The sequence below is a fragment of the Portunus trituberculatus genome, chromosome 50, assembly GCF_017591435.1.
Source record: "Portunus trituberculatus isolate SZX2019 chromosome 50, ASM1759143v1, whole genome shotgun sequence".
Taxonomy (NCBI): Eukaryota; Metazoa; Arthropoda; class Malacostraca; order Decapoda; family Portunidae; genus Portunus; species Portunus trituberculatus.
The window spans coordinates 9,193,893-9,208,888 of NC_059304.1; the positions used below are offsets into that span (position 1 = coordinate 9,193,893).

The window sequence follows — 14,996 nt, forward strand, 5'->3', positions numbered from 1 at the left end:
ACACACACACACACACACACACACACACACACATTAAGAGGCACACATGAAGAGGCTTGCCCATTTGCCTCGCCGGCTGCAGCGAGGCAAATGGGCAAGCCTCTTAATGCTGTTTCCTAGCAGCAAGTAGGTACGGGATGTAACTCGAGGCGTTGTGGCCTCGCTTTCCCGGTGTGTGGAGTGTGTTGTGGTCTCAGTCCTACCCAAAGATTGGTCTATGAGCTCTGAGCTCGCTTCCTTAATGGGGAAGACTGGCTGGGTGACCAGCAGGCAACCAAGGTGAGTTCACCGAGGTGAGGTGAACACTGCGTGTCTCTCAGAGAGACATATAATTTGCTAAGGAATATTGGATTACCATTTCTCTACATGGACAAAGAAATAATGAAGAAATTGATAAGTGCAGTAAGTCCTCGTTATACGGTAGTTCTTTATCCAGTAAATTCACAGGTATGGTTTTTGGAAATTACTACCCTCGATTCAATATATGGTAAGAAAAATTCACAGATACAGTATCCGCTCAAAGCCTACTACCAGCAGTGAACCATGCAGCAACTGATAAAGGGCACAGATGGGCCGGGCAAGCCCATTATCAGAGAATGGTGAAAGTCATATAACATCAAGTCATCTTGGGATGAAGTGAAGACGTCTACCATGAACTTGGCGTGAAATAAAGTATGGCCAGAATGCACGCATGACTTCCCAGGCTTTGCTGAAGACGACATCAGTGTGATCAGAAATGACACAGTAAATCTGTGCCATAGGGCTGGCTTCAATAAAGTTGATGATGATGATGATGTTCAAGATCTTTTGGAAAGCCATGCTGAACCTCTCTCAAATGAATTTATAGAACAAGACAAGGCATCACAGGAGACAGAAAAAGAGGGAGATGAGGAAGAAGAATCTGTGCATGGCCTGGACATCAAAACTCTTAGAGAATGTCTCGGTGGTATCAAAAAACCTCTGGAAACCCTGAAGGAATGTGACCCAAATCCTGCCAGGAGTAGCAAAGTGGCTCATGACATAGAGAAAAGTGTCAGCCTACCTTGCTACAGCTTTCCCTTCCTCCATATCCTCTTTCTTCAAACCAATGAAATGTGCCAACCCTGCTACAGCTGACCCTTCCACATCTGCTTCCAACAGTGCAGACAACGACATCTTATCTTCGTCTGCCCACTCAGCGGAAGATGAGTAAGGGCTGAAATCCCTAGTGTCCCTTAGCCTCGGGAGGGACATCATCTGATAGAATATATAGTGAGTGAAAAGTAAATATAAACGTTTTCTGTTTATTTCTTTTGCGCAGTACTTTACATTTTTTTTTATAACTGTTTTCATGTATTTTCATTTCTGTAGGGGTGACTTTTGACATGCTGGAACGCATTCCCTATTATTACATGTTATAATGGGTTCGGTATACGGTACTTTCGATTTACAGTAAGGTTTCCAGGAACACATTTGTACCGTATAACGAGGACTTACTGTACTATAATCAGACCCAGATTGGAATATGCAGGAGTTGTGTGGACCCCCCATAAAAAGAAACACATAAGAAGTTAGAGAGACTACAAAAAATGGCTACAAGAATGGTTCCAGAATTTGAAGGGATGACACATGAGGAGAGACTAAATTTAGGCTATGGATCTACCAACCCTGGAACAGAGAAGGGAGAGAGGGTTAACGGAATGGATCAAGTGGATAATGATAAACTGATCCTGAGAGAAGAATATGACATTCGAAGCACAAGATCACATAGTAAAAAACTGAGGAAGGGAAAATGTCTGAGAGATGTTAAAAAATATAGTTTCCCGTAAAGATGTGTTGAGACCTGGAACAGTTTGAGTGAGGAAGTGGTGTCAGCAAAGAGTGTGCATAGCTTTAAAGAAAAATTCAGTAAGTGTAGATATGGAGACAGGGCCACACGAGCGTAAAGCCCGGGCTCTGTAAAACTACAACTAGGTAAATACACACGCACACGCACACGCACACACACACACACACACACACACACACACACACACACACACACACACACACACACACACACACACACACACACACACACACACACACACACACACACACACACACACACACACACACACACACACACACACACACACACACACACACAGAGGAAAGTCACTAATGTTTCTCTTCCCCTCTTGTTGCTTTATGACAGGTAAGCACTCAGTTATACAGTAAGGAGGAGCAACAAGGATTAGCCAACCTTGTTGATACCATGATTGGATACAACCTAACCTATATACAAGAAAAGGATGTTAATGGACTGTATAGTTTCAAGTTGGACCCGTGAGTATGCATGCATTTCCTGTCTTCTACGTGAAGATTGAGGAGTTATTTTGAATTTATCAATATATGTTGATAAATTTTGGTCTAGTGCAATTTGACTGAATAACTTTCTTTTGGAATAGACTGTAAGGAACAATTCAATAAATTTTTGGGAAAAAAAGGCTTTATATGGTATATGTATAATAAAAGATCACAAAATATTTCAGAGACATTGGAGATATTGTACTTTTTGGTGATTCCAAGCCAGCAAACGAGTTGTCCTATTATTCCCGCCAGCTGATTGCACGAGAAATTGAGCTTGAGAAGGTGCGGCGATCAGAGGCATACTTCATGGAACAGGTGAGCAACGTGCTGGAAGGGTGCTGGTTTTGCACTGTGTGATGTACATTTGTCACCTTTAATCCATAGGGAGAGGAGTGTGCTATAATAAAAAATTATGCTTTACTTAATTATTTAAAGTGAAGTAGGTGATTATATTGTGGTGTGTGAGTGAGACAGACCATGTGACTGTGGGGCAGAGAGACTGGGTGTCACCATTCTGTGTGAGACATGCTCACTCTTCCTTCCCTTCCCCTCCTCCCTTCTTCCCAGGGAAAAGAGAGAGAGAGAGAGAGGGGGAGGAGTCCCCCTCCCTTTCCCTTCCTTCCTTTCCCTCTCCTTGTCCCTCTCCCCTTCCCTTCCCTTCCTCTCCCCTCCCTATCCTTGTCCCTCTCCCCTCCCCTTCCCCTCTATCCTTGTCCCTCTCCCCTCCTCTATCCTTAACTCCGTCTCCCCTCCCTCTCCTTGTCCCTCTCCTCTCCCCTTCCCCCCTATCCTTGTCCCTCTCCCTCCCGTCCCCTCCCCTTCCCTTTCCTTTCCTTTTCTCCCTCTCCCCTTCCCTCTCCTTTCCTCCTCTTCCTTCCCTCCCTCTCTCCCCTCCTTTCCTTTCCTTCCTTTCCTTTCCTTTCCTTTCCTCCCTCCCTCCCTCCCTCCCCTCCCTCCCTTCTCTCCCTCTCCTTGTCCCTCTCCCTCCCTCCCTTCTCTCTCTCCTTGTCCCCTTACCTCCCTCTCCTTACCTTCCCTTCCTTCCTCTCCTCCCTTCCTCCTCTCCTCTCCCTCCCGTCCCCTTCCCTCTCCCATCCCTCCCTCCCTCTCCTTGTCCTTCTCCTCCAGTCTCCCATCCCTGCCCTCCCTCCCTCCCTCCCTCCCTCTCCTTGTCCCTCTCCTCCTGTCTCCCATCCCCTGCCCCTCCTTCTCTTCCCTCCCGTCTCCCATCCCCTGCCCTCTCCTCTCTCCTCTCCTCTCCTCTCCCTTCCCTTCCCTCCTTCCCTCTCCCTCCCTCCTTCCCTTCCCTCCCTCCTCTCCCTCCCTTCCCTTTCCTCCCTCTCCTCCCATCCCCTCCTCCTCCTCCCTCCCTCCCTCCCTCCCTCCCTCTCTCCCTTCCTTTCCTCCCTCTCCTCCCTCTCCTCCTCTCCCCTCCCTCCCTCCCTCTCCCTTCACTTCCCTTCCTCCCTCCCTCCCTCTCCCTTCCCTCTACTCCTCTCCTTCCTTCCCTCCTCTCCCTTCCCTCCTCTCCTCTCCCTTCCCTCCCTCCTCTCCTCCCTTCCCTCCCTCCTCTCCTCTCCTTTCCCTCCCCTCCTCTCCTCTCATTCTCCTTTCCCCTCCTCTCCCTTCCCCTTCCCTTCCCTCCCCTCCTCTCCCTTCCCTCCTCTCCTCTCCCTTCCTCTCCCTTCCCCTCCATCTCCCTTCCTCTCCTCTCCTCTCCCTCACTCCGTCCCTCCCTCCTTCCTTCTTCCCTCCCTCTCCTTCCATCCCTTCCTCCTTCCATCCCTCCCTCCCTCATTCTTCCTCCTCATAGCTTCCTACTCATCCTCCTGAAATATGAATAGATTTTAAACAATAATAGTAATAAATTTAATAATATTTCTTTTTTTACACCCCCTCCCCCCCCCACACACACAGTATAGTATATGGATTTTCTTTACTTGTCAGGTTACTGATGGTAGTGCAAAGGTGGTCAATACTGCATCTGGATCAAAGCAACCTGTCACTCAAAATGTTACTCCCGTGCCATCAGTAGAAGAACCCTCCACTGCCCAGGATCCATTTCTTCCAAACTACAAGCAAAAGTTACAGCCTGTGATGGTGAGTTAAGCAATAACCATGTGGTATACATATTACAAAAAGCTATCTATCTATTTTGTTTCATATTTTCATCCACCACATAGTTTTGGATGATTTACTACTAAGAGGAAAAAATGCTAGAAGAGAGATGCACTGGCCTAAGGAAAGAAAATTGCAACAAGAAAATTATAAAAAGCTAAAACTAGTGATGAACATATTAAGTCTCTAAGCAGACCTTAGCAAAAGGGAAGAGTCAGAATGTGCTCCATTTTTTAAGTTAAGTAGGCAGTCAATTTCTTATTTCTGTCAAACAGATTTGAACATTAACCATTTTGCTTCACTGCAGTTAAGTACCAAATACTTACAGATTGTTACTTTTCACATTTCACAGAGTGGCAGCAAAGAGCTGGAAGAAGAAAAACCACAGGTGAGTTCCATTTCTTAGTTTGAGTCATTGATTGGGTTATTAATTTCATAATTTTTATTGCTTTCTCTCTCTCTCTCTCTCTCTCTCTCTCTCTCTCTCTCTCTCTCTCTCTCTCTCTCTCTCTCTCTCTCTCTCTCTCTCTCTCTCTCTCTCTCTCTCTCATCCCCACTCAAAGATAACACTCCCTATATTTGTTGTATACCTCCAATTTTTCAGGCCCCTAAGGATTTCTTTGGAAGGACTGTGGCTCAGGCAACTAAGAAGGGGCTGAGTACTGGTGAGTTTATGTAACTTCAACATTGAAGATTATGAATGCATGAGGACTGCAAGGAGCATGTATTTTATTAGTTGGATGGATCTTTATAGAGACAATTGTTTTGAAACTTAAATAATTTATGATTACATAAATATTTTTCAGGAGCATCAAGCAAGACTGTGCAATCAGAAATTTGGTTCAAATTTCACGAGGGCTACTGCAATGCTGTGCGGAAGACTATCAAGATGAAAGACTTGGTCATCAAATGATATATATGTAAGCTTAGTCATCATTTTAAAACAAATGTGTTGCTTTCATGAGGAAATTATTGAAGTGTTATAAGGTGAGAGGAAGTTGGCCCTGTATGTAGCACCAGTGGCCGCCACTTGCTCATGGTGATGGCTTGAAATTAGATTTAATCATCACCTGAAGTAGATTTACCAACATTAAAAAGTTAAAATGGACCATGCAAAAGTCAATATTATTCAAAATTGTTACTCTTCCAGGCATACATTTTGCATAATGTTCTCATCCATATACAAGATCAATAGTGTTTTTTATATAAATTCTAACATTTTTATAGAAATTATAACAAATCTTGATTATGATAATTTCAGTAGTGTTTTATTTACAACAATGATGAGAATCATATTCTATGTTTGTAAAGCAATCCTCAGAAAAAGGACATACTAGTATACATAGCAAGTTAACATAAAACGTACTGTATGCAAAAGGTTTGTATATCAGATGGCAGTAGATAGCAACTGAACAATTCATGGCATGCATGGAAAAACCTTATGTGCATTCATTGATCTAAAGATATTTGGTAAACATAAATCATAGCCATGAATAAGAGAGAATTTCATGACAACCCAAAGCAAAGGAAACAAGTTATGATAAATATTTAAACTGGCTGCACACCTCTATTTACTTTTGTTTTAAGCTCCTACCCATACAATCTTGGAGACCTGGTGAAGCAGGGATTACAGGTGCAGAAGCTAAAATATGATCAAATTTTACTTCTTGTCACCAAATAAATAGGAAGCTGCTGCTGCTGCTATTTTGTATGCCATCTTTTATACTGCAGAAAGAAAAATTTGCAGTCAAAACGTCCAGGAATATGTGGCCTGTCCCTTCTTAGGGGCACTATTAGGTACCTGGCTGGATTAGGTTATGTTAGCTATGATATTGTTACATTAGGTAATGCTAAGTGTTCCTAGGTAAGGAAAGACTACAGATTTCTTAAGATTTTGACTTAAGATTTCTGAAGTATTTTTTCTTTTATACCAAAGATAGGACCCATCAGAGCAGCAGAAGTAGCTCCTTATTTTAACTTTCTTCAAGCAAAAACTTCTTTTTCCCCACATGACTCAAGTTTGTTATGGATAAAATTCTGAAAACAACAGTAAATCAACCAAGTTATAAAATAATCTAAACGACGACTAGTAAAATAAAAGAGTATAAGTATAGAGGACATACCTTAGCTGAACCACTTGGGTGGAGTGATGAGCACATCTCATGAGTATTCCTTCCTGATTTTTTTTTTTTTTTTTTCCTTTTTCTTTCCTGCAATATAAGATATACAATATAACAAACAGTAGACACCTGCCGAAACGTTAATTAATCCCAGTGAGGTCTGATAGCAGTGGTTCTGGAGTTGCTCTAAACTTATCATGAAAACCAGCTGTGATCACACATGGGAGTGCAAGCCTGTCCTCTAAAGACCAACTCTCTTCCTCTGCACAAAACTACATTTACCTAGCTACACATACGTTCTTCAGTCAAGGTTTAGAATTGAGAAAAAAAAAAAGATGGCTCCTATACCAGCCAAGGAGTCCCCTTTCCTTTTCACTTTTAAGGAGTTAAGGGGTGCACCTCAGTTTCTCTCTCTCTCTCTCTCTCTCTCTCTCTCCCTTGGCCGGTTGTCCCTCTTATATAAAAACAACAATAGCACACAAGTTACAACTGTGGATGGTATGGAGAACAATGAAAAGCAATTGTTATGAATTTAAGTTATCGAACACAATCAGCGTAGTGTTATCATCTCCCCTAAATCAAAACGCGCAAGTAATATTGCTAGAAACGCGCTACATGATAATTATTTTTTTTTCGTTGTTTTCCTTGTACCTATATGATATAGGAAAAAAACAAAAAATCAGCAAACTAAATTTTCATAACCCAGATTACTTGGAACATAAGTAGCATTTAGACTATACGTAAACATGTCTAAAGGCTAGTGATGGACACACGTATTATAATACGTATTAATTATTTGTTTCATACTTAATTTACAAGCGAAAAAAAAATCCCCTTCAAATTCTTCATCATTAGCCTCGTCTTTCTGCTCCTGTGAACTACTAGTACTTAATTCTGCAAGTTCAGTGATGCTTTTGTCCTTAGGCAAATACACTTCGCTACTGTTTGAGTGCCTATGCGTCAATCGTTGTACAAGAAGCAGACACGTACGGGGGTAAGTGATGTACCTCATACTTAAGGCGGGTTCACACTTGTCAATATGCGACTGAAATTACAAGTCGGCAGAGTTTCCGACTGAAAAACCAATCGCTAAACAAGACTGACATGTTGATTTAGTTGAGTCAATTTGCGACTTTATTTACGTTGTGACGTCACGGAGAAAGGTTTGAAAATGTGGTGTCCAGATGTAGAAAAGATGTAATGTGTGAGGCAAAAAGAGCACATCTGGGACCCAAAAGATTAAGTATAACGTAAAAAGAAAAAAAAAAAACTTATTCAAATCGACGTTCGATGAGAACTCTCCAAGAACTGCTTCCCTCTATGTAGGATGTTGTTGGAGGCGAGGATCGAATAATTGTGATGATTTAATTTGATCGCAATCGTCATCGTCACAAGAGGAAGACATCTTATTAGGTAGCTGTTTGTTTACATTCACTTTCCACCAACCAGCCGATACTTCCAGTGACTTGCAATTTCAGTCATATTGACACGTGTGAACTCACCTTTACTAAATAAATATCAAAATTAATTTGTATATTTAAAAAGTGCAGAAAATTGTTTCCTTACTCCACTTGTAATTTCGCGCTAGAAAAAGCGCTAGTAGTTTTCTAAAAAAAAAAGTTGAAACTTGAATGCTCGAAAGAGACTCGAAATTGCTCGTTTTGCTTTAAAATGGGAACACTGAATTAGCGTTGTGGAATAATCACTGAGATGTGTGGTGCCAGGAGGAAGAAGGCAGAGGTAGCAATAAGAGATGATAAAAAGCTAGAAGGAAAGGAAAACTGCCGCAGGTAATCATGCGTAAAGTTTACAACTCTTATAAACAGGGGTATGCATCATGTTAGTGTATCCGTATCACGAGCTAAATACACTCATAATTTCTCATCTGCCACACTGACGATATCTGAAAGGCTGTAGCCGTCACCAGCAATACCACTGTGATAATCCAGGGTTTCAGCTACTCCACCCCCCCCAGGTTATTTCTTGTGACGTGGGACGCGATACGAAATCCGTTTCAAACCACATATAATGATTGTTGACACATTTTTAACAAAGCACGACCTCCGTGTCTTGTAATGTCCGGATGCCCTCACAGATCTACGACTGAGACTCCTATGAAGTACGCAGAGTTAACATAACTTCAACAGCTATTTGACCGGTAATTTCTTAACAAGACAGGTGAGACCCGCACATTATGGCAAAAGGCTTTATCATGAGAGAAGAAATTTCAGTATAAAGGATACACTGCCTTGTTCCATACTTGTGTATAAAGCTATAACTAAAACACACACACACACACACACACACACACACACACACACACCAATCACACAAATAAACCACACACACACACACACACACACACAAAGTAAGATTGGATAAGTGTAGATATGGAAACGGGGCCACACACACATAAAGCCCAGGCCCTGTAAAACTACAACTAGGTAAATACACACACGCCCGGTAGCTCAGTGGTTAGAGCGCTGGCTTCACAAGCCAGAGGACCAGGGTTCGATTCCCGGCCTGGTGGAGATATTTGGGTGTGTCTCCTTTCACGTGTAGCCCCTGTTCACCTAGCAGTGAGTAGGTACGGGATGTAAATCGAGGAGTTGTGACCCTGTTGTCCCGGTGTGTGGTGTGTGCCTGGTCTCAGGCCTATCCGAAGATCGGAAATAATGAGCTCTGAGCTCGTTCCGTAGGGTAACGTCTGGCTGTCTCGTCAGAGACTGCAGCAGATCAAACAGTGAAACACACACACCACATACAAACACACACAAATCACACACAAAACACACACACACACACACACACACACACACACAAACAAGCAAACAAACAACATACTCAAACCACACACACACACACACACCAGACTCACAAACAAACGCATACAAACCACACACACAAACCACACATACACAAACCACACACACACACACACACACACACAGACAAAGTAAGATTGGATAAGAGTAGACATGGAAACGGGGCCACACACACATAAAGCCCAGGCCCTGTAAAACTACAACTAGGTAAATACACACACACACGCCCGGTAGCTCAGTGGTTAGAGCGCTGGCTTCACAAGCCAGAAGACCAGGGTTCGATTTCCCGGCCTGGTGGAAATATTTGGGTGTGTCTCCTTTCACGTGTAGCCCCTGTTCACCTAGCAGTGAGTAGGTACGGGATGTAAATCGAGGAGTTGTGACCTTGTTGTCCCGGTGTGTGGTGTGTGCCTGGTCTCAGGCCTATCCGAAGATCGGAAATAATGAGCTCTGAGCTCGTTAGGGTAACGTCTGGCTGTCTCGTCAGACTGCAGCAGATCAAACAGTGAAACACACACACCACATACAGACACACACAAATCACACACACACATCACACACACAAACAACATACTCAACACACACACACACACACACACACACACACCAGACTCACAAACAAACGCATACAAACCACACATACACAAACCACACACACACACACACACACACACACACACACACACACACACACACACACACCAGACTCACAAACAAATGCATACAAACCACACACACAAACCACACTTACACAAACCACACACACACACACAAACCCCACACATACGCAAACCACACACAAACTTCACACAGTCCCGCCTTACACAACACAAACACGAGCATTGAATCAGATGGTCTAACGAATTAACGAATGGCTAACGCTTCACTGTTTAATCGAGCGTTCGTTTCCGTGTGGAAGATGAAAACCAATCTCCAAATGACCCTTGAGGTTGCCTCTCCAGGGCCGTACGACAATTCACAAATGTGGATGGGAAGTCTGAATATTCAGTTTATAGTCAAACAGTAACAGTTAACTAATGATATCTGATGCATTTTTTTTTTTTTTCTTTTTTTATCCATCCATCTCCGCAACGGATATAATGCCCGAGACAAATACAGTTTTCCCTATCCTCGATCTCCCGTCTCCCGGACTCCCGCCTCCCGCCTCACCCTCGCAGTACCGTTGTGGAATAGTAACGAGGGGTATTAATAGGTTCACAGTTTACAGACTGTCAAAAAAGTATACCTTTCAACCATATTCAGGCAACACCAAACATGAGGCTTGCCACATACGTACCTACATATACGTTGGACGGTCTAATATATCTACAAAAACCTAGTCTACACATGTATACCAAGAAACACCAACACATCCCAGGGAGGTGGTGTACTGCATTTCAAGGATCTTCTTAATACTGTTCGTTTAGCAGAAAACCAGTTGGACTGCGGCTGTTTCGGCTACGGCATGCGCATATATATATATATATATATATATATATATATATATATATATATATATATATATATATATATATATATATATATATATACAAAGAAAAATACAAGTTACTATGTAGAGGGTCTCTGAGAAAGACAAAACTGGGATTGAGGAGGAATCTGTGCGATGTGGGGAAGGGGATGATCAGCTCAAGTACTTCCGTCAGTGTAAGAGGGAGGTAACTAAACATTTGTTTTAGTGATGATTACTAGCATCGCCAATAAGCCTAACCCTCACTGTGTACATAACGAATATAACCGTGGGTGCCTGGATTCGACGCAGGAAATTAAGATGTTCAAGTGTGGTGTTCATTGTCTTAGCGAGCTGAGATCTTCTCCGGGCACCACCAACCCGCTGACTGCCCATGTGCCCGACTGCTGCCATGTTCTGCCCGGATGTGGCACCGCAGATGTGTGTGTGTGCACGCGGGCGCCCGCGCGAAGGGTGCCAGTGTTACCTCTACCTCTCCAGGTTAGTATTCAGCTTACGAGTATAAGTTTCTAAAAGCCCTCTTGTTTATTTAAAGCATGGCTTTAGACTTCGTCACTGTCCTCGGTATTAATATAATCACACACACACACACACACTCAGACTTCGTCACGATATGGTGCGGTGGTGTTAACAGACCGGGGTTGGTGGTGCCACTCACTGCCTCCTGCGGGATCGCTAGCTGTGGCTGAAGTGGGAGCGGTGGTGTGAAGGGCTTGGTATTTTACGATTCCCTTTATCTGGCAGCACGCCACACGGATGGAGTAATGGGCGGCAGGCTCCTCATTCTGCGGGCAACACGCTTCGACGCGCGTGGAAGCTGTATTCCGTGTCGAAATCGACTTCAGTGCGTCTGTGGAAAACACGTGTGTGTGTTTGTAAGTGCGCGTGTATAAACAAGCAGCAGGACAGTAGACTTTTTTTTTCTTGGTGCCCCTGTGACGGCCGCTGATGGTTGCGAGATGCACGCTCTCTGCTACTGCATGGCCTTCCTCAATCTGACGGAGGCCAAACCGCTGCAGCAAGTCTGTCAGGTATCCTACCTGTACGTGCTGCCTGTTCTGTTGGGCGTGACAGTACTAACTAATGCCCTCAATGTGGCGGTGTTGCTCCGTCCGCGACCCACTGCCCGCCCACGACAGACTCCCGCCCGCACTTATCTTCTCTGGCTGGGCCTCTCTCACTGCGCCATCTGCGGTCTGGTGGTGCTCGCTCTGTCCCTCGGCAGACGTTGGGGTCTTCCCTACGCTTGGGCTTTCTACCTGGCGCACGTGGAGGAGCCGCTGTACGGCATGTTCAACTGTAGCTGCGCCTACATCATCGTGGCGCTGTCCCTGGAGCGTTACCGAGCCGTGCGTCAGCCCCATCAGTACTCGGCCATCGAAAAACCAGTTCGGAGAGTCACCAAAATAGTGTTGGCCTACGTTCTCCCTGCCGTCTTTTACCTCCCAAAATGCTTCACTCAGGCTGCAGAGTACAACGAGCAGCAGCACGGATGGCGGGTCACTCAAGGAATAATCTTTGACACTGCTGCCTGGAGGGTGTGGTCAGTAGTGCTGGAACTCCTACACCGCGTGGTGCCCTCAGTGACGCTGGTGGTGCTGAATCTTCTCATTCTTCAAGCGGTGCGGCGGGTGCGGGCCGTGAGGGCAGCCATGTGTGCATCACGCAAGCGGAGGGAAAGCACTCGAGGCTGGGACAACCAGATCAGGTACCTACTGATAGTGCTGACAGCTGCTTTCTTGTTGAGCAATGTCCCTGCGACGGTACTGCAGTTGCTTTACACCGCTAAGGCAGCACACTGCAGTACTAGCCTCACCTCAGAGCTCGCACGCACTGTTGCCAATTGTCTGGAGATGATCGGAGTCTGCTGCGACTTCTTCCTGTATTTTGTCATGAACTCTGAATACCGACGAGACTTGCAGAGTTTGGTAGTGTATGTGTGTGGCAGATGCGGCTGTTGCGGATTCCTGATGCGGCGATTTCCGGCGAGTGACGAATCTTCTCACCGTGGAGCCACGTTTTCTTGATTCTTCCGGCAGAGAAGAATGCATGATAGTGCATATTGCATGATAGTGCAATATGTTGTGTGGCTTACCTCAGTGTACTCTTTGTTATCTATCATCCATCGGTGACTATCGCATCTTAGGCAGCAAATAATACTCATCAGGTAGTTCAGTGACAGACATCCCTCAAAATACTCTTTACTTTGTTTGAGTCACCATAACCCGGGCCGAGATCTTTGTTACGCTGATGTCGGCAGCTGGCTTGCGAAGGGTGGCTGCGAGTTACGAGCAGCAGTAAACACCGCAAGACCGGGAATAGTCGCAAGATAACAAATATAGGAAGCAAGACACACAGACAGGGAAAATTTTTCAGCCTCGTCCATCCTGTCAGTCTAACATTTGGAACTGACTCAGTCATTATGACTGGGGTAAGCTGAAAAAAAAGCACCACGTCACTATTCTGTTTACTTATAACATTAAAACAGTCCTCCCTGTACCCTGTTTCTTTCCACCGCCTCACTTATATTTACCTTCAAGACAAGCTGTACAAAGGCATATAGTAAATGCCGTGAATATTGATACGATTCCACAGCGAAGGGGGGGACAGAGCTGCATCGGGTCGGACGGGTTCTCGTTTACCAGTGCTAACTAGTCAGTCAATGTTCACATGACTAGAGATAAAGTCTGGATAGCTCTGACACCCGAAAGGTCCAGGGAATACGGCCCATGTTAATTCAAACCGCAAGTTTCGTTACGTCCTCATGAACTTTCTAATGAAATTGAAACTTTGACTCAAGTGCATTCAAGGTGGTACTTTACTGCTGATAGTTAGTTGCTTGGTCCTCATATTCTTAACATGAAACATTTTACATAATGTCGAGGTGAAAATTATTGATATCCTTTTCACATTAATTATAAATGATAAACATACGCTTCCGTGTTTTTTTTTTTTTCAGCATATTTTGTGAATTTACACAATTGTTTCGAGGTGAGTACGTTTTGAAAAATGTAGCTTTTCTTGTAAAAAAAAAAAAAAAAAAAATGCAAGTTTGGAAATGGCACCTCGAGCGCCCCTACGCACGCACGCGCACACATATGCATGAACACGTGTGTACACACACACACACACGTGCACCACCGCCGAGGTCAAGTAGCCCCGTGCTCACACAAGTGGATCAGCGCGACCTTTTGTGCACATACGTAGGCTACTGGTCAATAACTTTTCTTATCTTGATTGACAAAATTACATTATATCATACACGTTATGAATCTATACACCTCAATAGCCAACAAAGGCATGCGTGGACAAAACCACTTCGTCCTATTAACATTCCGATCAAATCATAGATAGCTACGTTCCTATTTCCTACTGGTATCCTGATATATTTTTACTATTCACGATCCCCTTAGGCTTTGATGTTATTTGAGAGACTTTGTTCATCACCGACGTAGTTACTCATCAAACTGGCTCATCATAGATCCTTATAGCTATGCATCACCTACAAATACAATTACTGTTACCATCATAACTACTACTACTACTACTACTACTACAGTGCTAAGACAAATGAGGCTGAAAAAAATAAACAAATAGATAAATAACACTCAAGCCTTGGTAATAGTTTGACCTTACCGTATCCTAACACTGGGTTCAGATACGGGTGATGGCTCCTCTCTTGGCTCACTTGGTTAATATTTTTCAACACGTTGTTCGCTAATCAGGACTATTTCCCTACCGTGATAGTTCATTATGCTTTCAGTGATGTCCTCTCTATTGATGGTGTAGAATTTTTAGCAAAACTCATCAGAATAACACGAACACTTTCAAGATCCTCAAAATCATCCGCACAAGGTAGTAGAAATTATTATGACTGACTGCTTCTATCCCTCCTTCAGATCAATTCATCAGTTCCCATAACGATCCAATCCTACGCATCACACAACTGTATCTCATATTACCGCTCTCACCATCATTCGTATCTATTACATCTACTATTACGACTTCTAATGTTACCACTACTGTTAACTTTACTATCATTTGTTTAGTACTGAAAATAAAAGTGGGCAAATGCAATAACAAAAATATTTACATTATTCCCTCCATTCGTGC

At 43.8% G+C, this 14,996-nt stretch overlaps 2 protein-coding genes across 3 annotated transcripts in view; both read left to right on the forward strand.

Moving 5' to 3' along the window:
* LOC123499667 (chromosome transmission fidelity protein 18 homolog) overlaps nt 1-5,709 on the forward strand; it is a 28,654-nt gene extending 22,945 nt beyond the window's left edge. For both annotated transcript variants that reach the window (XM_045248024.1, XM_045248025.1), the window contains exons 16-21: nt 2,177-2,307; nt 2,514-2,646; nt 4,279-4,431; nt 4,802-4,837; nt 5,054-5,114; nt 5,256-5,709. In XM_045248024.1, coding sequence (XP_045103959.1) covers nt 2,177-2,307; nt 2,514-2,646; nt 4,279-4,431; nt 4,802-4,837; nt 5,054-5,114; nt 5,256-5,362 — 621 coding nt within the window. In that variant the 3' untranslated portion in view covers nt 5,363-5,709. The remainder of the gene's footprint in view (nt 1-2,176; nt 2,308-2,513; nt 2,647-4,278; nt 4,432-4,801; nt 4,838-5,053; nt 5,115-5,255) is intronic.
* Nucleotides 5,710-11,842: 6,133 nt separating this feature from the next.
* On the forward strand, nt 11,843-13,417 carry LOC123499730 (probable G-protein coupled receptor B0563.6). Its single transcript, XM_045248158.1, has one exon. The coding sequence runs from the start codon at nt 11,843-11,845 to the stop codon at nt 12,908-12,910; it is 1,068 nt and encodes a 355-aa protein (XP_045104093.1). The 3' UTR covers nt 12,911-13,417.
* Nucleotides 13,418-14,996: the final 1,579 nt, after the last annotated feature.

Excerpts from the sequence above, each read along its gene's own strand:
- LOC123499730 (XM_045248158.1), top strand. The coding sequence starts at position 11,843 with ATGCACGCTCTCTGCTACTGCATGGCCTTCCTCAATCTGACGGAGGCC.